We start from the raw sequence: 25,555 nt of genomic DNA, 5'->3' as shown, positions 1-25,555 counted from the left end.
CATGGGCAGGGAAACCCTCCACTACACCAGGCTGCCCAAAGCCTCATTCCGCCTGGCCTTGAACACTTCCAGGAATGGGGCATCCACAACTTCTCTGGGCAACCTGTTCCAGTACCTCACCACCCTCACAGTGAAGAATTTCTTCCTAATATCTAATCTAAATCTACTCTCTTTCAGTTTAAAGCCATTGTCTCTTGTCCTATCGCTACAACTCACTGTAAAAAGTCCCTCCCCAGCTTTCTTGTAGGTCCCCTTCAGGTACTGGAAGACTGCGGTAAGATCGTACCGGAGACTTTTCTTCTCCAGGTTGAACAACTACAGCTCTCTCAGCCTGTCTTCAGAGGAGAGGTGCCCCACCCCTCGGATCATCTTCATGGCCCTCCTCTGGACCCGCTCCAACAGCTCCATGTCCTTCTTGTATTGGGGACTCCAGAGGTGCAGTATTCCAGGTGGGGTCTCACGAGAGCAGAGTACAAGGACAGAATCACCTCCCTTGACCTGATGGCCACACTTTGAATGCAGCCCAGGATGCGGTTGGCTTTCTGGGCTGCCAGCGCACATTGCCGGCTCATGTTGAGTTTGTCATCAACCAACACCCTCTGGTCTTTCTCCTCTGTGCTGCTCTCAATCCATTCTCCTCTCAGCCTGTACTTGTGCTTGGGATTGCCCTGACCCATGTGCAGGACCTTGCACTTGGCCTTGTTGAACTTCATGAGGTTCTCACAGGCCCACCTCTCCAGCCTGTCAAGGTCCCTCTGGATGGCATCCCTTCCCTCCAGTGTGTCCACAACACCACACAGCTTGGTGTCGTCAGCAAACTTGCTGAGGGTGCACTCGATCCCACCGTCCATATCGCTGACAAAGATGTCAAACAGCACCGGCCCCAGTACTGACCCCTGAGGAACACCACTCGTCACTGTCCTCCACTTGGACATTGAACAATTGACCACAATTCTTTGAGTGCGACCATCCAGCCAATTCCTTATCCATCAAGTTGTCCATCTATCATATCCAGGTCTCTCCAATTTAGAGACAAGGATGTCATGAGGGACAGTGTCAAAGTCTTAGCATATCACTGAGTTCCTACTGAAAATCTGGAAATGAAGAAACCTTTTGGAAGTGATGAAATTACTTAGCTCATCTCTTATGGTGTGTATGAAAATAATTTTCCACATTTTTTGTTTCAAATCTGTATTTTTTGTAATACTTTCAAGTCTATATAAAATCAAAATTGAAAATATATCAAGGCACAAGTATCCTAACAGTTTATAATACGTTTATGTTAAATAAAAGTAGTAATACCCAAGAAGTACATATTTGTTACTGAATTTTTACAGAAAATTAAAGCTGAATCCAAGGAGTACTGCAGAACTTGTTGATACTTAAAGAGGTACAATATGCTTGAAGTACCAAAATTACTGAAGGACATGATGACAAGGATTAGCCATCCCAAGAGCTGACTATCATATAAAAAGATAACATTTATACAGTTTAATCAGTTAGTTTCACCACTGTCAACATAACTACATTTTTTTGAGATATGTTATTTAGCCACAGCACTTGTTTAATATTAACATAGTTTGTAATTTTTTCTTATGATTAGAGGAATGAATTACTAAAGTCAATGGAAACTCATGATATAAAGCATTCTCCACCAGCAGGGAGTTCAAGCCAGCATGATTTACTCCACCATTTGGAGGCTGGGGTTTCACATGACAGACAGGCACTATCTAATGGCTACTAGTTGCTAAAAGGGACGCGGCGGAGTGTGACAAAGGGAGACCATCTCTTCCAGTGGAATCTGTTTTTACAGATGGTTGAGTGTTGGCACACAACTTAGAATTCGAGTACACCAATGTCCAGAAACTCAGTCACGTTAGGTCTTAACATCCTTTTTGTCATGACTAGCCATTGATTATTTCATTCTATATCAATTATATTTAAAAGGTGTAACTAACAGATTTTATTCTATTAATGAAAGACATTGATTTTTCTCACTTTTCTAGCAGTACAAAGCACAAATTGAAGACTAAATTTTCAATTTCTGTTTGAACTATTTTGTCACTAAAAGTATATTCTTCACAGTAAACAGGGACTTAACAAAAGAGCCCTCTATTCAATGAACTTTGAAGTACTCAATGAGCTTATGTAGGCTAAACTTTGGGCTTTAGAGAGATTAAATCTCCTCAAATTACTTTGTTTCAAAATTGAGGAAATAAAATCTTCCAGAAAGTAAAAAGATAAGAACATATAAACTGGAAAAAAAAAAATTAGTAATAAGCAGCTGAAAATAGTAATATTTGATTAAGCTAAATGGTACACTAAAAAAAAAACCCTCTGTGAAATATATCTCCAATTTAAAAAATTTTGAAATACTCTCTCATATTTGTACTATTTCTTGACATTCATCTCAATGTTATCTTTTGTTCCAGCTGTAAACTACATTATTTCAGCTACTAGTAAAGTTGAGATGTTGAAAAAAATAAGTTCAAATAGATGGATGTTTTCTTTATATGACACAAATCCCTTTAGAGTTGTCTGGTATAATTTATAACTAATAAACTCAGTCTTCTGTTAACCAGTAGTGTGCTTGAAACAAACAGAGATTTGGTCAGTGTTGCCTAATTTGGACAGAGAATGTAAGCAGACATGATGAGAGAATGGCTTTTCTGTGCTAAAATCTGAGTTTCCAAAGGAAAAATATATCTTCTCAACTCTATACACTGAGTCCATATTAACTTGTACAGCAAAGTTATATGTTGTAATTAAAAACTAAACAAAAAGATAACCTAAAGGTATAGGCAGATGAACATACGATCATGGGGCAATCCGGATATGGTCTGGCAATGCTTTTTTACCTAAGGGAAGGCAACTTCATGTTTACTCCAGCTAAAACGTTGGTGGTTACTTACTCTTTTAGGCTGTTGTCTCCATAGGCTCTAATCCATCTGAAAATATTTCACATCATTATCTATGTTTTTGATGTCTATTGTAAAATATTTTTATGATCAGCATGAAAAAAATACCTGCATAATACGTTTTATGCAGCACAATTCATTGCAAAGGAAGATAAAAGCAGGTGGCTTTCTATTTTCTTCAGCTGTAATGCAGGCATGAACTAAAATTTCAAATACCATCATACCTTCTAGAGCAAATATTCTCTCTCCAAGTGCTTCAACAATAGTTATAAGAGCTAATTCATCGGAGACATTGAAGAAATGTTTTTCAGTAGGCTTACTGGCAATTGATTTTATTTCCTCTACAAATTTCTCAGTACTTAAATTTCCTCTGCTGTAGCTGCCAAGAATCTAAAGAGAAATAAAAAAAGAAGTCAAGGATACATTTTATAATCCATTTTAAAAGATACTTTTGAGGAAAGTTGTCAGAGAATATTGGAAAATAATATCTAACCTCAATTTTTTCTATTAAAACCTTCCTTAAACTGATTTGAAACCATTCTTTTCCAATGAGAGCAAAACTGTATGAGGGCTCAGTTGTTTTTCTGAAAATATCAACAACAGCAAACAAAGAAACTCTATGGTGTATTGTCTGCTATCCTCATCTGTCCTTTTTAATCCTTGTTCACAAAATTCTAATGATTTATTCTATGATTCTATGATTTGTTGAAGTAGGCCTTAATTTAGGAAAAAAAACAAGACAACAACACTCAAACCAGAATACACAATTGCACTAGCTTCTGCCTCCACCAATTCTCCTCATAACGTGGTATATAAGCAATTAATGACAAGTTAATTAGGCACAGAATAATTCTTTTCTGTGTGCAGATTTTCCCTATAAATACATACAGCAACACTTGCATTCAGTGTTAACAAACCCATCACAGTGCAGGACTTCAGATTTGGTAAGCATTTTTACGCCACTGCTGTAAAAACTTGGGATGCCTCAGACTGCAAGTATTTCTCATAGGAAAACATGCTCTATACACTTAGTTTGAGAGGAAAATAAAAAACAAACTCCCATTACTAGCATTCCTGGTCACTGGAGCAATTCATATTTGGTCCTAGATAGGGATCTTATTGCTAAAAATTATTACAGCTTCAAGGACAACTTTTCCTTTAAAGATCTCTAGCTTTATGGAGAAAAATACTAAAAATTTGCGTGCTGCTGGATTCAACTTTTGGTTTATGTCTTCCTTTAATTTAAAGATAATGTCTTTCTTGATGTTTTATGGTTCCGTACCATCTCACTGTACCAAAATAAAGCAGGCTAGGAATGGAGAAGCAACAATTCAACATACTTTCAAAACAAACAGGAAAACAGATGATTTGAGTATAGAATACACAAATATAGTGGAGAGTTCACATCGAATCTGTCATTAATGTTTATATTTCTCAATATGGGTTAACTCCCATCATGTTCATCCTCTCATTCAGCTACTAAGTTTGCTCAACTTGAAAATGACAACTTTAGAATGCCAGCGCACAGAACAGCCATAATAAACCTGTTTTCTGTTCATGGTTTATGTTTGCTTTTTTTTCTTTTTTTTTTTTAATTAGGTAATTTGTCTATAGAAATTGCTCAGAAAACTTCAACTAATCCACTGTTCAATATTGCACTTAACAAAAAAGATTTGATTTTATACTGCCCCTCAAACTCTTTCTCCTTTTTCTTCACATGCAAACACATCTGTCATCACCAGGAAGACAGATACATTGCTTTTTCTTACGTGCTGTAAAATCAGAAAGTAAATTTTTAACGTTTTTTTCAGTTTCTTTTTTTCCTCTCTGAAATTATTTTATTTCCATAAAGATGCTGTGAAATGAACTTTTCAAACAGAAATTACATGTGGAAGATGAAACATGCCTTTAAGATTCTGAATTTTCCCATTAAATTTCACTTACGGCAATAGCAAATCTCTGAATGTTTTCATCTTCACAATCATCAATCACTTCTTTTAATCTGTAGTTGTCATGTGATTCCCCATCAGTCACAATAACCATTACTTTTTGTACTCCTCTTCGTGCACCATGAGCCTCAGTAAAAGCCTCTTTCCTAAAGGGAGCATAAAGCGTTTGGAGAAAGACAATGTCAGCATTTACAACATGCATCATATTATCATAGTCAACCATAAACTAAAAGACTTTATATTAACTAAGAAGCAGGAAAAAGAGATTAATATTAACCATGAACAGATATAACAACGATTAGAACTTACATGACAGTTCAAAGCCAAAGAGTTTCACAAACGTTCATTAATTTTTCATTCATCTGAGAGCAACTGTGGAAAATACAATGCTGGATAGTGAAGAGTCGTTCTCTCCAAATAAACTTCTGGCACCTTAAAACAGCTTTTGGCAGCTTAAAAAAACCCAACCCACATCACCTCATCCCAAAACTCATATACAAAAATACCATCAATTTCCACCCTTCCCACTTCAAGCAGTCAAACAGCTTTCTCAGTTTGACAGCCACAGATGGGCAATGGGGGACTGAGATTTTGGGCAGCTGCTCACCCAGACTCTGGAGACCAGAAAAGGTGAGGCTGGATTAGGGCTCTGCAGGAGAAGGAAGGAAGCAGGGCTTCCTCTTTTTAGAAGAATACTGCAGAACTCTAAGACTGGCCACACGAGTGAAAGCTGAAATGTAATGCTGATGATGGCCAAAAGTGGCTGGATAGGAAGTTTTTGCTGATAGTTTCTATATATATAAGCCAGCAACAGTTTGTGGTGCACAGGGACTTTCTGAACCACATATGATTTCTGAGTATTTGGCAATTTTCAACTGGCTCTGCTTTCATAAACGTGTTCAGACTTCTTCAAGCTTCTACTTGTATCTAAGGAAAACACTACTGGTGAATATGTGAGAATTTCATTGGATTTAAGGCATGTATCAACAAAATTTTGGTCAGATAATCAAATAGTTCATCAGGAAGATGCTGCATATTTCACTAAACGGTTGTTTGGAAAGGGAGAATGCAATCCTATACAGAAAAAAGTCATGCTGTCATGCCAGAAAAAAAGTAGAAAAGAAAAAAGATACCAGGACAACAAAGTAAGGTTTGAGATTTTCTGAGAGACTTCCCATTTACTGTCTGTTCTACAAAAGTCGGATTTCATTTTTCTCATAAAGGAAGCATTTCTAAATAATGTTATTGCTGCAATAGATCTTTAACATCCCAATGATCCACAGCTTCAAAGACTTAGGATATAAAATTTCTAGGCTTTCTGGCAAGAGTGGGTTTAAACATCATAATAATCTTAACTTCAGAATGAAGACAAATTAAAATAAAAAATTCTATTTTTTTCATGTTTCCTCCAAGAAACTTCATTTCCTTCATCCTTCTACACACACAGTTCCTACCTGCTCTGCGTGGACGTCAAAGATTGTCAGCCCTTTGTTTAGGACTACAATCTTCCTCTGTCTCTTCTCTTTCCCTATTTCCTCTATTCAAGAGACAGCTGCCTTTCAGGGTGCCATATACGACTGCTCTAGAGGCTGAACAGAGTCTGTTTATCCACCCTCTTCCTACGTTCTGTTTGCTTAGCTAAAATGAAGTCAGATGTCAGCCACATCACATTTTCAATGTATAAAATCAGAACCGTCACAGTATCTGTTTATGTTTGTTTCTACCATATACAGGACAATATTTTGCATGCGTACCTTGCCGTGTCTATTCCCAGGGCTGTCATAGTTTGCGTGCCACCCCGCTGGCGTATTCTTGTGGCTGCAGCCATCACATCGTCGGTTGTCGAGTAAGTATTCAGAAAAAATTCATGAACTACAGTCTGTCCATACTGAACAATTCCAACCTGAAGCACACAGTTCATATTAAAAGTCAACTACCCTTAAAGAAAAAATCTGTATCTCCTGCGGTGGGGTAAATGCCCGTCTGTACCTACGGCCAGGAAAACAATTGAACTCTGCATGTTTCCCTCAGTATGAAACACCTATAGGCATTTGAGTAAGATTGGCTAGAAGTCAATACCATTAAGCATTCTGAAGTTTCTAAATTGTTTTAATTAAAAATAGGAAAAAAGCCAAAAGCAGGCTCAACTCCGTGCTCTTCCTGAATTGAAGTAATCTGTGCTGCAGCTCTGCTCTCCCCTAGGCTAAGGCAGACAAATGCCATGAACACCAGTTACCTCTTCTCAAAATAGTTTTCCTTATAGTGTAAGAGGCCATGGTTTGCTCGCAACTCTCTTCATTCCGTCCAAATATAATATTCCTACATCTAATATTTTAGTTACCCAAAATATAGCCTAGAAACAGCACTGCAAGGACAAATTTAGGTCCTCAGGGTGAAAAGAAGACCCAAGTACCCCTATCTTGACGAAGACACCAGGACAGTCCAGGACATGGCTGTTCTCCCAGCAGGAGGTAAGCCAAAGTAAGACACCTGACAAGTGCCAGAGGGGGAAACGTGAATAAAACAGTGGCTTATGTAAAGCAGGAGAATGATAAGCAGACTCTAGATGACCTCAGCAGGACAAGTCTTTGTGCAAAAGACCAATGCATGGGATTGGAACCCAACCACAAATGCCTGAGGGAACTGGCTGCAAAAACAAGCGTGAAATAAAAAGACGAGGAGTATTCTTAAATATTAATTAATTTCTCTCATTCATCTCTGTCAGTCTTAATGTTTTGGCAAGTTCCTGACAGCTTTTACTGGGCAGAATCCACGCAATGTTCCATTAGCATATTTCAATTTTATGTTACACATGGCAATTTATAGGTGTTATTTAGGATAATGCAGTATTACGTGGCATTTATGTCTCACTCATCTATTATTAAAAGCACTCTAGCATTAAGGTACTGAAGATCAATCAGACCTCTGGGATGTTTATGCCATCATATTATTTTAGAAGTGGCTTAGTATGTACTTTGCAATTGCTTTATAGATAGTTTTTCAGGTACTTTCATAGCCTCTCAGATTCTGCACAATGTTTGTTTGCTTGTTGTAGAAAGGTTAGAGATGGATAAATATTTGATACTAAACATCAATATCATGATAATCATGAAAAGCTCGTTATGTACAACTATGGGACTATAATTATAACGGTATGTGGTAGTAACATCTGTCTCACTTAATTTCTATATTCTTTTGAAAGTACAATCAAATCTGGAAGAACTGATGTAAGTTCACAGTTACAAGTTGCTGCCTTTTAAGATGGTTTGATTCTCTCTTGGAGGCATGCCTGCTTCCACCTGCAGCCGAGAGCATCCAGAAGCTGCATGTTCTTGTGGGCAGCACCCTAGTAATCCTGCACAGTGTTGACACAACAGGTTGGGGCACACACTGTATTACCACTCGGAGTAGTCATGTGGCACTGACTAAACCCGTAGCTGAACATGAAATTTTTTACCTATTCCCTCCAAGGCTACTATTTTGTGGCATGTATCTGAAGTGACACACAGCGTAATCTGGACAGGATGCTGCTCATCACTAAAAAGACTGCCATTGATGGGTGATAAGAGATTTTCATTATGTTTGGTCTTTTGGAGCAGGAGGAGTGCCTTAATTATTCCAGGTCCATGGACAAGTGTAGCCAGAGACTATTATACACCAGGGAGCCCAGCGCTGTGGATTCTTGGGCTTCTTATCTGCAGCTTTGTGATTTTATTGGTACCAAGGATTAAATCAACTATTGACTGCTGACAGTGTGAAAAGTATCTGCCAGTCTTTGATGATTCTAAAGACCCAGGCTGGTGTTGTCATTTTCCTAAAAAAGACTACAGGTTGACATTGAGTTGTATCATTTCCTATTTGAAAGGAAACATTGTCCATGATCACAGCAAGTAAACATTTTGAGCATTTCCTTCTCAGGAAGTGAATGGGAAGAACATCTGAGTCTGGAAAACTGCACTGTGTTGCATAGCTTGTAAATCAGGAAGGAAGAGTGGCATGTGGTTATCTTATGGGATACAATTGTTCTGTGGAACCCTTCCTCAGCACTAGCTATGAAAACACTGATCATTATGTTCTGCGTATTTCATGGGATCAAAGATCAGCCATTCCTCAAAAAAAGGGTAATGAAAAGCTTCCCAGAACTGACAAAATACTACAGGGCTGCATATTCCAGTCTCCTACTGGATCACAGAATCAAGTCCATCTTGTAAAATTAGAATTATATTCTGTTAGATAGAAATGAAGATTTGAGCTTTTGCAGCCTTTCAGTCTAATGGAAAACTATAAATGACACATCTACGTAATGCAAACATGCTTTTATGGCACAATAAACATGCTCAAACTGTGTAACTTCAGCAAGCTACTAAGAATGATGCTTACATTGTTGTGTGTTTTGATCTGCTTGTTCCTCAAGGGTCAGTACTGGGACCAGTGCTACTTAACATCTTTGTTGGAGACATGGACAGTGGGATCGAGTGCACCCTCAGCAAGTTCGCAGATGACACCAAGTTGTGTGGTGTTGTGGACACGCTGGAGGGAAGGGATGCCATCCAGAGGGACCTTGACAGGCTGGAGAGATGGGCCTGTGAGAACCTCATGAAGTTCAACAAGGCCAAGTGCAAGGTCCTGCACGTGGGTCGGGGCAATCCCAAGCACAAGTACAGGCTGGGCGGAGAACGGATTGAGAGCAGCACAGAGGAAAAGGACTTGGGAGTGCTGGTGGATGAGAAGCTCAACATGAGCCAGCAATGTGCACTGGCAGCCCAGAAAGCAAATCGTATCCTGGGCTGTATCAAAAGGAGCGTGCCCAGCAGGTCGAGGGAAGTGATTCTGCCCCTCTACTCTGCTCTCGTGAGACCCCACCTGGAATACTGTGTTCAGCTCTGGAGTCCCCAACACAAGAAGGACATAGAGCTACTGGAACAAGTCCAGAGGAGGGCCAAAAAGATGATCAGAGGGCTGAAGCACCTCTGCTATGGAGACAGGCTGAGAGAATTGGGGCTGTTCAGCCTGGAGAAGAGAAGGCTCCGGGGTGATCTTATAGCAGCTTTCCAGTACCTAAAGGGGGCCTAAAGGAAAGCTGGAGAGGGACTTTTTACAAGGGTGTGTAGTGATAGGACAAGGGACAACGGATTTAAACTGAAAGAGGGCAGATTTAGATTAGATATAAGAAAGAAATTCTTTACATTGAGGCTGGTGAGGTACTGGAACAGGTTGCCCAGAGAAGTTGTGGATGCCCCATTCCTGGAAGTGTTCAAGGCCAGGTTGGATGAGGCTTTGGGCAGCCTGGTGTAGTGGAGGGTTTCCCTGCCCATGGCAGGGGGGTTGGAACTAGATGATCTTTAAGGTCCCTTCCAACCCTAACCATTCTATGATTCTATGATTCTATGATTTAAATCTGGAAAATGAAGTAGTACCACACAGAAGGATGTAATTCTGCTCTGCTCCAGAAAATCTAATATTTTTCCCAGCATTACTGACCATAATCTATTCAACATCTTTGTAATTTCTAAGTTTATGTTCCCTTCCCTAGCATTCCATGGCTTTTATATTACACAAGGGAATAATTCTTTAATTGTCTCCAGTTCCTGTGAAAAAGTGTTGTATGAGAGAACAGGCAAGTGAAGGACTGTTCTATTCTGGGACAAAACATTTCTGAGAGCAATCATTTATTGTTGTTCTATAAGTGATACAGGCCCGTATTTGGAAAGTATATTATTAAGCTCATGTATCTGTTAAAAACCAACAACAACAACAAAACCAAAATGAAAGGAAAACCATTTAGTACATTGAAATGATATATTAGGATTTTCACCATTGGGTTGTGGAGGAAAATCAGAAATATTTTCGGTTGTACTGAAATCATATTTAATGTAAAAAAAAGGAGATGCCTTGGGAAAAACTAATGGATAATACATTTTATCATATGGAGAGCTTGCTAAAGATACTTGAATCAAAGCAAAATTGAATTCTGTTACATTTTGTGTGTTCCCAGGGACACAGACAGAAATTACTTGTAGACTATTGCAAAGATCTTTCTTCATCCTGGATCTTTCTAATACCTCTTTATATACACTTCTTCTGGAGATAAAACTGTTCAAAAGATCTGTCATAGCATGACTTATTAGTCCACTGATTATATCTCCTTTGGCATGACTTGTTAGTCCACTGATTATATAATAAGGTACAGGCCACACACCTCTGACTGCCTATGTCATATGTTAATGGAGAAATAAAACCTGCTTGAAAACTTCTGAAGGCCATTCCAACATGGCTTTAAGGTTGGAATTGAGCATATCAGAGCATTCTGCTTTCTGTTTTGATATTCTTCTACCACAGAAGGTTGTTCATATGTAAAGAATCAAAACACATCGTCATATTAAGAAGACAGTTATCTTTACAAAGTTAAAAAAAGAGGAAAACAACTATCTTGCAACTGCAAACAGTGACATTAAAATATGGAATAAGGCTGGGAGAAACACTTTGGTCCTACTTGTACCATTTTTTCTCATGTAATTCCTTCTTCCTTTTCCACTTTTCTATCATCACTTTCCCTTTAATTCTTTAATCCCTAACCATCAGTATGGTAGTGTGGATTTTCTGAAGGATGGAAAGTGGAAGGGAAGGAAATACTTCTGAAAAAAATACACTGTAAACTTTGGCTTTTTGCCCCTGAATCTTCTGGCTTTCACTTTCAAATTTGCCAAACATGGGACACTAAGAAATTTATCTTCTGACTTGCCACAAATCTAATGACCAGTGTTCATGGAGGGGGTAAGTGGAAAAAAAAAATCTCGTAAGCCTCTAATCAAAACTTGGTTTTGAACAAGTCACACCCAAGCTGCTAAGGAGTTATTCTGTAATCACCTCATTCCTTTCCCGCGCAAGAGGAAAACAATCTGAAGTCAGTAAAAGTCCACTGTTTTCTACGTGCTCAACAATCCCCAAAAGATGAACACGGAAAAAATAAATTTAAACAGTCAGAAAGCAAACAATTGTCCCTATATTTCTACTCTGTGCTCCCAGAAGAGAGGGGAGAAGTCAGCCTGCTCTGTCATTTCTCCCCTTCCCCATTCAATAGTCTTTTAAATACAGTTTCTGAGGAAGGAGACAGTGTGGGTGGAAGAGACGGTATAAACTCGTTGCTACCTTTGGCTGTGCCAGGATTCCCAAGCAGGGAGCTTGCAGCAGAGGAGAGAGATGGGATATGTTCTGGGGAGGTGGGAAGGTAAGAGGAACCAAGAAAAGTTCACCCAGCTTTTGCCTTCCATTTCCAGTATTTCAGCCTCTCTCCTTATCCCATTCTTATCTCCCTCTCAAATGTTTCTGCTCTGTAGCAACCAGATGCCAAAGCTGACGTTATTGAGTGAACAAGTGTACATGTGAGAAGAGGGGTAGCTATGCCAAACTGTGAGTAGAATGGATTTTGTAGGTGGAGATGGCGGGCTGCTGGAGTGCAGGCCAGCAAGGGACATTTTGTGCATGAGCTGAGCCACACAGACGAGGCAGGATTCCAAAACCAAACATAACAGAGGTGTGGTAATGTAAAATTTTAGGAATTGCAGGGTGAGGATGAGGGGTGAGGGTGCAGTAGAGTTGATTGCCCTGTGTGCTATTCCCATGAAGCCCTTTGGGCAGAAGGGCAGTGATGATCCCAGCCCCATACTGTGAAGTTCAGGTTTAAGTCTTTTCCCAAGATGGCACATGTTGGAGTAATCATTAGCTTAAGGGACCAGGAAGAATTTATTATTTTTTTCCTTTCTGCTAAATTTGACAAAGTGTTTTTCCTTCTTCCTCACCATAACTGGAAGAACAGTGTGTTTAAAATAACAGGACATGATTGTAAAGTTGACAGTTTATGAGTAATAATTTTATCGGCCACTGTTCAGCACAGCCAACAGGGGAGTTGGGTGGTAACTCACAAACCCCAATTAACTTGGAAAACGATGGGGATACCCTCTACAGACAGAGGTATCCTTTACACGTTCTCCCAGTCTCCTTTGTGAAGGCAGGAGCTGAATGTTAGGAGCTAACCTGAAGTAGTAAAAACGCTAAGTATTGGCCTACAGCACATCAAACATTATACAGGATCCCAGAAAATCCTTGATTTTGGGAGAGGGAAGAGAGAGAAGTAAAAGGAAGACCAGGGTTCTTCTGTTGCTGTTTAAAGCTTTCTGTGTCAAAATGTATCCCAGTGCCCACCTTTCTGCCTTCCCCGAGTTCTGCTGGAATTGCTATTTACATAATCTGTTCAGCAGACTGTGAAACATATGTCAGATTCTCAGCTGGAGTAATTGGTTGTAGCTACCTTAATTCTGGTGGAACCACGTTAATTTATAGCAGCTGGGAATTTGGCCCTCTCCACTTATTACATAAATGCAGCTTCTGCCATTAATAACATGCGGCTTAACAGCCACTCGTTAATTATGATTTTGAATGTTTAAAAGCTGTACGCTCAGTGCTCCACAGTAAAAAATATTGAATGCTCCTCCGAAAAGCTTATGATCAAAGGCCGTCTGAACTATGCATGTGCACCTCGGAGGAGCAGAAATGACCTTTGTGCTATGAGCTACAAAAGAAGACACGAAGTAGTTCTGGGGAGGAAGGAAGTGGTAAAGGACAATGTTCAAGCGGCCTCACTTAACGCACTTAACTTTTGTCTCTAGGTTAGAAAGTGTTTTTTTCCAGACTGCCTGAGTGGTGGGGGAGGGAGAGACTCCCTGACATCGCTACTTGGCAGCAGACATTGACTTAGTTGTAGTTTCAGCTATTTTGTTTTAGTACCCCGTTGCCATAAGTTCTTGTAATTGAAGAGCTCCACAGATGATGCTCTCATTCCATTTCCTGTAAATCTTTTCTTTTTTTCCTTGCAAATTAAACGACCATAGAATATCTACCACGTTACCTGTGTTTGCTGAGGACCTATATCCATGTTTTTCAGGAGGCTGTTTAGGAAGGCTGTGACACTCTCCCATGGATAAATGCTGTTGGACCCATCAAGGACTATGACAATGTCCAACTGGGTTTTACACTCTGCAACACAAATTGCCATGTAAGAATTCATACTAACAAGGATCAAATACATCTCACAGCTCCAGTTACTTTTGTGATTAATAACAAATGCAGCAGGGTTGAACTGACCTGTTTGATGACAACTGTCATTGATCAACTTTTGCATCATATTTTACATGGTTTTTGTTCCCTTTGTCGTCATGGTACTTTCTTGTAAACAGAAATTTAAGGATGGGATTAGAAGATCCCATAACGGGAGTGTGTATGAGTGAACCCTATATTCTTCAATGTCAATCTGTTCCTCTTGAATTTTTTCAAAGGATCTGGTCTTTAAAATTTTTATCTATATTACTAAATTAGGTTTGTATTAGGTCTCAACATGCCATCATTATTTAAAAAGAGTCTTTTGGCCATAAGTAAAAAACATAAGCAACTATTTTTAGCAATTGTGTTTGGATGTTACATAGCGCTCTAATGATTGTTTATATTGAGATAAATTCCAAAAGTAGCAAGAATTTAGGTTATATACTGACAATGAAAACATTTACTTAACTTGGTAATGCTGGTAGCTAAGTTAAGCAGTTCATATTTTTTGGTATGCCTATGTGTATACATTTGTCTTGTCTGGCACTTTGTATTTTCAGACACACAAGAGAATTCCCGTGGTATGCATACCTTGCACAGATGGAGCAATTGCCTGGACGGTTTCAAAAGTGGAGCTGACATTAGAGCAAACACCAGTTGTGTAATGCAGACGCCCACATTTATAAGCATAGAGTGGTCCACATGCCTTTAAAAGATGAAAAAGGGTGAAATGTTTTTGTTATGGTACCTGAGGAAAAAACAGTCTTCTTTTAAAATTGGCAAAAAAGTCCTTGCTTACCAGAAAGCCTCCTTTTGGGTTAGTCACTAAGGTTGTTCCAAGAGTCATGTTTTCTTTTACTTCCATGACGTTAGGAACTGAAGTTGCAGCTATAAATAGATTAAAATGTTAAGTATTTGGGAACATGAAAACAAAATGTTAAAGTATATATCCCCTAGCATGGTGCTTCCAGCTTCTAAAATAAAACCCAGACTGACATTGGTTTCATCAGATGTTTTAGCACCCTTCCTCCTCCTTCTTCAGTTGCAACAATCAAGAAAAATTTCTGAGACTGGCTTTTATCCCAGAAAATTTGTCTGGGTTGCTGTCTCAAATAGTTTTCTTGAACTGCAAAAAAAGAAAAAAAATGTAAAACTAACATCACAAAGAAAGCAAGAGATTACTGTTCACACAGTTTTGTTAATTAGAAAACAAGCATTCATTTTTCACCCTGTCCTGCTATAAATGACTTAACACCATTTACATTGGTTACTGTTGTTACCTACTGACATTTAGGTTTTCAAGGGAGGAGATAAAAAATACCAGGACAGGTGTATTTAGTGAAATTCATATTAACAGGAAATCTCTTCCTGTTTACATCGGGTACCTCTTTACATGAGTAAAAAAAATGATTAATATTTACCTGTATGTTCTGGTTTTGACCAGGACAGAGATAGTTTTTCTTTTTAGCAGCAAGAAGAGCTCTATGTTCTGGTTTTAGTCTGGGATTCGTTATAAGAAGAATGTTGATAGCGCACTGATGTTTGTAGTTGGCAGTGAGACATTAAGGACTTTTTAGCTTCCCATGTTCTTGCCAGTGTGCAGGAGCACAACAGGATGGGGTGGGGCATAGCCATGACCCCTTTGGGGACAAAGAGTCCACAGCTCCCCTTATGATTTGAACTTAGATTTGAGATTGAGGGCTAAATTGGCCAATAAGTATTCCATATCACGCAGTGTCATGCCCAGTATATAGATGAGGGTTAACCGGAAAGAAGGGCCTTTACTCTTCTACAGGGTCTCACTCTTGGAGCGCTCTCTCTCTCTCTCTCTTTTCGGGCCTCTCATTCATCCGGGATTGTGCTGTTGAGACTTATCTGTTTTGGAATCACTTGTCAGGACAGGACACACGTTGGTCACTGGGTGGTGAGCAATTACACTGTGCATCACTTGTCTGCATATCTTATTATCATTATACATATATAGATATATATTCATACATTATTATTATTAAATTGTTTTTGTCTCAACCCACGGGTCTCCTTCCCTTTTCCCCTTTAATTCTCTTCCCCATCCTGTGGGGGTGGGGGAGGGTGAGCAAGTGGCTGTGTGGCATTTAGTTGCCGGCTGGGCTACACCACGACACAGAATCACATTAAGATGCATAAGCCTGGTTCTGGTGAATTACGTTGCCATCAAAAGCTTACTGATGGCTTTAGAGAGGTTTGGAAAGGGTAATCCATGAATCTATGTGCCATGGCCTTTCTGGCTCCATGGGCAGGACTTGACAACCACAGTCAATTAATGTTAGTCGTAATAAAGTTTTGATAACACAGTCAAATGGTCATTCTAAAATTATGCACGTTTTCCAGAGAACAATGAGAAGCTTTAGAATAAAACAATTTTTGATGTTACAAACACAACGGCTTTCACATTTAGCTCTGGAGTCCTAAGTAAATTTTCTCTATAGAAACAATTCTAATGCACATTTACTAGCTAAAAATCTCCTAAGATCTGACCTCTATTATTTCTACATGTGACACAGTTTTATTTTCTTTCATACCTGGTAAGTTCAGTTTTATGCAGGGCGATTGGTTGTCCCTTCCTACAGGGCATTTGTATACATCTCCTGTTCTTTTCTCAGGCTGGCCAACTAACGGTGAACCAATAAGCACCCTGCAAATTAAATAAGTCACCTGAGATTTCTTCTTTCTTAAAAGCCACGAAAGTCAACAAATACAACTTACAGAGAGAACACATCTGCAGCAAGGTCCATGGCAGGAGTACAGAATGGAGAGTGAGAAAATTATCTTATGCTAGTTCAGATACAAGCAAAAGCAGCCATTCAGTCTTCTCTTTAATAAGGACACAGAAAGAAAATGTGCCTAATACCAAATTACACAGTAGAATAACATTATAAAAAAATTCCAGTGCAAAATAAAAGCAATATGGGTGGGTGGACAAGAAGTATTAAGAGTAATACAGAAGGAGATATCTGATTTATTTAATATCTCCTTGATCTTTAATAAATTTTAGAAAAAAATGTATTTTCAATGCTGAGAAACCAGATGCCAAAGGAGAGGCTCACAAGCACCCAGAAGATGAATTCCATTTTGAATAATATGAGCCAGTAGCGCAAAATACATTTTTCTTCTCATTACTAAAAAATAATATTATTAAAAGTGTTATTAAAAGAACTTTCAGATCTTTAAATGTTAAGGATTTTTATTGTGGGTTTTTTTTTTCAAAATTTGGTATGATCAAAAATCATTATTCTCATATAGTGCTTTATAAGCACCACAAATTAGCATCCACTCCTACATACAGTTTTCAGCAAGAAACACTGCTTAGAGATGGACACTTCTTTTTCTCCCTTAAATCTTCATTAGCTACACTAAATAGTACAGCATTACCCAGCAGATAACAATTGGCTTCATTAAATGTATAAGGAAGAACTTGGAATATATTAGAATTCACAGCGCACACTGGAAACAGAAATCCTATCATTAAGAGTAATAGTTCAGTAAGATTTACTTCTGGACACCTAGATGATTGTGAAGAGTTAATGAGAGAACTGTTTCAACCTTTAATCATAAATTAACGATTCCAGACAGAAGATATTTGAATAGAATGACATAATAAGTAAAACAAAGTCTATAGATTTAAAAAAGATAGAAAGGAGAATTTAAACCCAGTACACAACCCAGCTTCTAAAAAAACCCCATTCTGGAATAACTCATTGTGATCCATTAAGAATTTTTCATTAATAATAAATTAATTAATTTTAAAGCAAAATAAAATGTTCCAAGTATATAGTGGATTTGACTGCTCTTTCAAACTAAATTCTGTAATGTATGCATTTTCTACACCCAAACTTAGAAATAGGCATCATAACCTATCATGTGTCCTTGACTTCCATTTAACAGCAGAGAAGCTGAGTGTGTTTGACATCCCATGGCCGGTGATTGATGCTCAGAGGGATCATGTCCTTGTGCTGTTCTTTTCTCAGAAAGAGAGAGCTCCGTGAACAGAGAGAAGTGGTCTGAAAGGCTATATTGTCTTTTTGCATGGGGGATTTTTTAAGGGACCCCAGTTTTATTGAGAAACAACCACAGTCAGGTTTGCAGAACATCTGTGGCTGAAAAGCTCTATCTGTGGTATCTAGGTGGCATTATAGCTGTTGACAAAGCATCACAAGGCTGCTTTGTGTATTTATTTTTAACTGTCAACCTACAGATTTCCTGCTCTGGATATTGCTATGCTGAAAGCAACTTGAAAGCTTGACAATTTAACAGCAGCTCTGGAGTTTAGTTTCAGAGATGTTCAGATCTAGCACACTAGTTTAGATACCCGTCTTCCTTCATCTACTGGAAAAGTCGCCATTTCCAGCTCATATTATTTTTCGCTCTTGAAAGGTTTCAGGACAACTTATAACAATACAGCTTGCCTTGCAAAAACCCAGCTCCTGGAATGGATACCATTTCCTGAAGGTTTAAATTAGCTCAAAGAAGGTCATTATTGTTCTCCCATGACCCCCATGCGGATGTACATTTAGACATTCTACAACCTGGGCAACCAAGGGCTAGCATTTTCAAAAGCAGACTCTGCAATTTCATTTCCATGAACATCCTCTATGGCTAATGGTGAACTCTGTGTTTCAGTGATGGACAAGCTCTCGGAGTCAGACAGCCCTGCCCTTGCTGGGGTGCTTGCTTGGGCAGTGCAGAACAGTCTGATCTGGCTGTCACGCAGTCATGTGCCTGTTGTCCCAGGCCACCCTTGGGAGCCCCTGGGTTTACCAAGAATGGCAAATTACTGGCAAAGCTCTGAGAAAACCAGAGCAATCTGCACAATAGAGAATGATGGAGATCTCAGGGTTCCCAAACTTTTTTCCATTCAACCGTTATTTCAGTCCTCCAGCCCAGTGGTTAGACTGGGATGCTTGTTCTTAACAAGGGAAAAGCATAAGCAGGTGTTTATCAACAGACTGAGAAGCAATGATACCAGTAAGCACACCCAAATGTTGACTTCTAATTCAGGAGAACAAGAAGGAAAAGACAGGTTAAGAAGAAGGCTCCAAGTCCCAAATGCGAATATATTACCAATTGCAATACATAATTAACCCTCCAAAAGGGAAGGTGGAGTACTGTGTTAATAAATATTTTGCCAGGGAAATCTTGCCACCAGTTAAAAAACTCTTTTCAGTCAAGCTCTGACAGAAAACTTTAGAAAAAAATACATAAAACAGATTAGTTAGGTAAAACAGGAGCTATTTCACTGCCAATACATTAACACAAGGACATGATAAATACTGGTTTTATTCCTTAAACAGAAAAAAGAGGGCTCAGGCATAACATAAAATTTTTTCAGCTCCATCAATGAGGGAACTTACCCACTTTGTGAACTTATTTATGTTCTTAAAGAAATACATGTAGATATAAATTTGGTTCTTGCAGTCTCCCAGTCTGTCAGGTTTCCTTAGGACTGTGCACTAGTTTAAAAAATATAACTGACAGAATCTGACTCTCACATATGGGATGCACTTACAAATAATAGTATAGCACCTGAGTCACTGAATACCCAACAATTTGAAGCTTCCTTTTAAGAAAAGAAAACCAGCTTACCATTTCCCTTCTTCATTTTCGTACTGTTGGACTGTGTACCCGAACATGTCTTCCAGAGGCCCACTGAAGGTCATTGCATTTTTCACATCAACATTGGAAGAACCGACGAGGTGAAAGAGAGCTTTAAAAAAAAAAGTAGTATGCAGCAATACACATAAACCCCAAGACTTTTAAGAAATCAAGGTTCGATTATGACTTAACTGAAGATGCAAGACAGGGGCCGAGAGTGACATTTTGGGCATATTTATCACAGCTGTTAAGAGATTTATAATGTACTTCCTTACACACACATAATGCAGCTAAATTCAGAGACATAGCAACTGGACTTGTGTATCCAAAACCTATTTTGCAAAGTCCATCACTCATTCATAAGTCGTAATTCAAATAACATTAAGTAAAATATTATTACCTTTAATAGTAAACAAAACAACCTTTTACTTATTTTTACTGCTTTTAACTCCGTGCATTTCTAATGTAAGAATATTAGACAAAATGTTCCTTCTCTCATTCAAGGTAGTAGTTCTCAAGTTTTCATAAATTTGAGAATTAACTAATTTTTAACTGTTTGCAGAACACAGACACAGGAAAAAATGAGGAAAAGCTTTCAAATTTATTGAATTTTAATCTATATTAGTGAAAAAAAACATATAGTTTTCTTTTAATTCTGTTCTAGAGTACCTGCAAACTTTCCATATTTGGAAAAGAACTGAATAAAATTTTAATGCAACCAGATGCTGTTATATCAAAAGTACCTGTATGTGTCTGCTTGCAAAAATTCAACATTTACCCACTTAGGAAAAGCTGCTCTACAATGGTGTGGTTGGACTATGATGAGACCAGTCATGAGAGCAGATGCTTCTTGAGACTGGTTTCCCATACCCTAAAGTTCAGTTATCAACATCAGAGAAAATACTGTAAAAATATGACTGTATAACAAGATTCAGAAAAATAGGGTACATAGGGTAAAAACTCCAGCTTGAAGCAATAAGCGCCAACACACTGTGAGGACCATTAATAAGCCAAAATTACTATTTATATATAAAAATAAGGCTATCTATCTTTTCTTTATATTTTATTTCTTATAGTGATCTTTTCCGTCCTTGTCCTGCTGAAGTCAGTTTCAAAAGCAACAACAGACTGCTGCTGCAGAGCTGTGTATTTAATGTACAAGAGCCAAAAATTAGTTGAATTTGTAGAACATCAAGACTACTTAAAACCACAACTATACACAACTTTAATTTCGTTTCAAAGAAGCAGTTTATGATCATTTGCTGACATTTAACAACTACATAAAAATATCCAAATCCATAATACTTGCTGTATGTCAAAGAATCTAAATAACATCCATTTACTAAAATATATCTGTGTTATTCACCATTGAGATGATCATATTCTCATAGAAAGCTTGTTACTATAATTAAGCTCCCAAGTGGTCAATGCTGATCTGCCTCACTCAGCATCTTATTTCCTGCTTAATGCACTAAAATTATCACAAAAGACTATTTATCATTTAGTAGGTATTTCCAGTTTCACTGGACAGCAAAAAAAGGAAAAGTTTCATTTGTGTTATTTTAGCTTTTCTTCCTCCAGTCAGAATCAGAAGTCAACAAATTAAAACCTAGTTTACTTTTGTTCTTCAGAAAATAATAATTACAAACGATAAGAAAAATTTCAGGGCTGACAGTGTGCTGGGAAACAATTTGCCAGAAAAGTAATCCGGCATTTTTTTATCTTCCTTAAACATTTATGTTTAAAGAAACTCTGCTTTGCCTATTCATATGCAAATGGTGTTTCCTCCCCCTACTCTTGGTCATCTAAGCATAGTTAAAATCAACAAAATTGATTTTTAAAAATTCAGTCATCACGGCTTCAAATCTCCTTTTGTTAAAATTCAGAGTAAAAATAATTGCTATTATTATTTTTGACATCATGTGTGGGGATCAGATCATGTCATTTAGACTCCCAACCTACCTCCTATACAATGAAAGGGTTCTAATGAGGTCACCTGCTAAAGTGTCTAAGTTTATTATTTAGTTGAAGAAGAAAGATAGATGCAAAATCCGTCCATGTCAACTTTCCTCTTAAAGATCTCCAAAAGTCTGTTTACTTTAGCCCCTGAATAAGACAGACATAACGTTCTCCTACAGGCCTTCAGAGGCATGGCTTTTTCCACCTTATGATGATACTTAAAACTTATTATGATGTGAAATATTAGTCACATTCCAGCTCATCTCTCCCCGATTACTTTTTCCTAAAGCTACCAAAGTCTACACGTGTACTCTGTGCTCTGTACACTCCATTATGATACCCTCCATCATCATCATTCCATTGTTTGCAAAGAATTTCTTCACAATGATGCAGTATTGACAGCTACTGAGATTTTTTCTGTGCTATATACACTATACTAAATGGTCTTAAATTTTCGGAATCTGTTATGCGATACACTTAAATCTCCTAATTTTAAAGAATATACTTCTAATCCTCATAGCTGCAACAGAAAGTTTGAGAACGTGAAATGCTAAAACAAGCAAACTAGAAGACAAAAAATGCCAGCTATTTGCCACTAACCCTCAAATCCTCGTGCTTCTGAGTGAAGTCAAATTAGAACCACTTATAATAATAAGTATTGAAACACAAAGCTAGAGGAATCAGAAGAAAGTAGATGGGCCAGATTGGCCAGAAATAAAAAGGTGGTGACTCCACAGAGCAGGGAATAGATCTGTAGACGTTGTCAACAAAGGATGTTTTGGATGCTAAATGTTAGGTATTAAACAGATAAATGTGTAAGCTAACAAAAGACAAAACCACCACGGGTTAAAAACCGTTCAGAAGACACATCTCATTCAGGAAATCCCCTTGGCTGGAAATATTAAAAAACTGGAAGAAGAATATTATATATGCTTGCTCAATTTTCATCTCTAGCTGTCAGCTTACACGCAATCCTGCAAACACGATACTGGATGAAATACAGTCTTAATTTGATCCGGTATGGCTATCCTTTTGCTCCCTCATCTTCCTCTTCTATCTCAGCCAGAAATCAGATGCTTCTAAGTTTGACTCCATACACAAACTGTGAGGCGTATTTTAATACGCAAATGTATTACGTGACTTTCCGTGGCTTCCATGTGCATATCAACATGAGCAGAACATCTCTGAATAAAAGTAAGTCATGATAAGCAGCATAAGATTAACTTAAAAATAATTCATAGATTTAAAGGTATCTTATTATATTTTCCATAGATTCTGTAAATGGAAATCATACTAGTCAAAGATATGTTCAAATCTGCAGATGGTAAATGGAAAAGCGGAGTTTACGGTGACTCACATTACACTGTTAACTAATCATAACCTATTGACTTATGGCAACCTGAGTTTCACATTTTGTTTCATTTTTCAGTACAAAGAACATCGTACACATGAGCTGACAATTCAGAACACTTGAAAACATCACTGATTGTGACTGCGAAAATGACACTTTATATTAATAACAATGTCTAACTTGCACTCTTCCAGACTTCCAGTTTCTGTGTAAGATGCAGGCATTCTCATCTGTCCCTAGCAAACTTGCGTATATGTGTTAAAAAGACTACTGGCAGAAGCAGTGGAAAAAGAAGAGCTACAGGGATGTTGGAGACGATTCTTTTGAGAGTTATGGGGATTGAGTAGAAAACAATATTTTTGTAAGCTATGTAGTATTTGACTACACACTTAATTACAATTAATGAAGGTAAATTAAATTAAGATTTTGAAGTATTTCATGTTGTGTTAACAGAATGAATAAAAATACTGATCAGAAATGCAGAATATAAACGTTTAGCAAAGGATAAAACTGAAGTTCCAGCTTTTAACTTCATGTTCTACAAGAAACAAGGCACTGTTGAAAACCTGGGACGACGTCCCTCTCACTATTGATTTACACCAAGAACACCAGCTGATGCAGGCAGCATTCTTTCCTGAGCACAGTTTGTACCTATACGTGAAAGGTTAGCACTCAGTCACCCAGACAACAATCCAAATATTATTTCTATTACAAACCTAGAGCAGTAGCTCATACTTGTCCAGTAGCCACTAATAAATTTTTTTTCTGTTTTATTTAATGAGATCTTTTAACCAAACATTCGTGTTGTCTGCCTGGTTATTCTGCCTCTAAGCAGGGTGAAACTAGATTTCGCTGGCACTTGTCCACATGCGTCCGGCCTGACCACTCTAACCTTTGCAAGCAGAGAACTGCCGAATAGACACTGATTTTCCTAGAACAGATAGATATAAACATAACTCAAACTGTAGAACAAAGCCTAACACCTGGCTCTTTACTGGTGAAAAACAGATCACCACAAATCACCCACAGTAAATGACAACATAAAGGTGATTTAGCTAAGCGAAGAGAGTAAATTCAGTTAGGATGTTTTATCTGTGTATGGTCTGTAGCAAATACCAATTGCATCCTCTAAAAATGGTGGTTATTCTGAGAAATATAAATTTTTTTTTCAATAAAGGGTAAGAAAAAATTTGCACTTTGCATTGAACAGGGTTTACACGTTGGCTGCATGCTACTTCTCCCCACTAGCATGTGGTCAAAGTGTTATTTTTGCTCTGTTCACCCTTACTGCTACAGAATTTCAAGTATCCTTATCAATTCCTCTGTATTTTGCAAGAAGGGACTGAAACAAAGCAGTTCTAAATGCAAATAAGGAGGACAACAAACCAAGGAGAAATGTCTTGCAAAAGTATGCACGGTTGGAAAATATTGGGAAACTCAAAAAAAGTTATTAGCAGAGAAAAAAAATCAGACTGCTTCCATCCTGGAAAATAAAAGAGGACAGAAAAATTTAAGCTGAAGATAAAAACAAGATTAAAGCTATTCTATGGAGTTCTCATATACGCGGACTTCTTGCAAAAATAATCAAAATTTTAAAAAAACACTGCTTTAATGTCTTGTACAGCACATATTACCACTAATGATGCTGTAAGGATATTTTAAAGACCTGCAAACAATGCAGGAGTGCAACGCAGCAACACAGAACAGTGCATCTGATGAAAACATGCTGATAGGTAAGCGATATAAGGAAGGATGACCTAGTTTATAAGGCAGTAACTGATGGCCTTTAAAAGTACTTTAGGTTGATACTGCAAAAGACTACCTGTCTCTTTTGTGATCTTACAAAACACACAAAGCAAACAGCATAAAAGAAGCAATTGGGAGGCCAGTGGCAGTTGCTCAGTGAGGGGAGCAGGACCAGGAGCATTGGCTTGGCCTCCCACAAAAGCTTATTTTGAAAATGGTGGCAAACAGTATTATCCTCTGCAATTAGAAAACTCTTTCACTTGAGGAAATTGTTAGCACTGTCTGTTGGCGTGGGCACGCATATGCTGCCGCTCTCGGCTAGCTGGAACCCAGCTAGAGAACAAACTGTGTCCTTCAGCTTTAAGTGCAGCACTCAGCCTCAGCAAATAAAACCTCCTGGAAGCTGCATCCTTGAGCTGCATCAACACAACACCGCGGATTTGGGTTCAGGGCTGGACTGCATCTGGCTGGCAGCAAGAGAAGATTAAACATTTGCCTGCTTGCAAAGACATACCTAAAAAAATACTATTTGTGAAATCATGGCTCACATACATGAAAGTGGATTCTTTGCTGGACCAGCAACTGGGAGAACCATCGCATTTCATTTCTTGCTTCGTTTGCAATAGTGTCACTGCAAAATTATACAGTCTTGTTTTATGAATAAGAGATTTAGTCACAGACATCCCAAGTGGAAAAAAATACGACGGCAGGGCACAATTGCTGTCTGTGAGCTTGGGGGCCACAGTGCGGAAGGCCAAGAAGGCTGAGGCCGGAGTTCCTGTGGCATTCAGTTCTGGTTGGCTACATATCAGCGTATTTCAAATAAAGCTGTATATTAAAAAAAAAAAAGTTGCAAGTTCTGAAACTTTTTCAGAAGGTTTAAATCAAGCCTTTTATTTTTCAGG

At 38.2% G+C, this 25,555-nt stretch overlaps 1 protein-coding gene across 1 annotated transcript in view; it reads right to left on the bottom strand.

The window, feature by feature from the left end:
• Positions 1-25,245, bottom strand: part of ITGA1 (integrin subunit alpha 1) — a 52,768-nt gene extending 27,523 nt beyond the window's left edge. Inside the window, exons 1-9 of the mRNA XM_086629288.1 lie at positions 25,203-25,245; positions 19,586-19,706; positions 16,525-16,637; positions 14,763-14,851; positions 14,555-14,669; positions 13,773-13,900; positions 6,622-6,770; positions 4,863-5,013; positions 3,143-3,308 (exon numbers count right to left, since the gene is read on the bottom strand). Of these exons, the coding sequence (XP_086485414.1) occupies positions 3,143-3,308; positions 4,863-5,013; positions 6,622-6,770; positions 13,773-13,900; positions 14,555-14,669; positions 14,763-14,851; positions 16,525-16,637; positions 19,586-19,706; positions 25,203-25,245 (1,075 nt within the window). The remainder of the gene's footprint in view (positions 1-3,142; positions 3,309-4,862; positions 5,014-6,621; positions 6,771-13,772; positions 13,901-14,554; positions 14,670-14,762; positions 14,852-16,524; positions 16,638-19,585; positions 19,707-25,202) is intronic.
• Between the last annotated feature and the right edge of the window lie 310 nt (positions 25,246-25,555).

Source organism: Tauraco erythrolophus, chromosome Z (assembly GCF_009769465.1).
Source record: "Tauraco erythrolophus isolate bTauEry1 chromosome Z, bTauEry1.pri, whole genome shotgun sequence".
Taxonomy (NCBI): Eukaryota; Metazoa; Chordata; class Aves; order Musophagiformes; family Musophagidae; genus Tauraco; species Tauraco erythrolophus.
The sequence above is the reverse complement of the archived record's forward strand: the minus strand, read 5'-3'. Positions and strand labels throughout refer to the sequence as shown.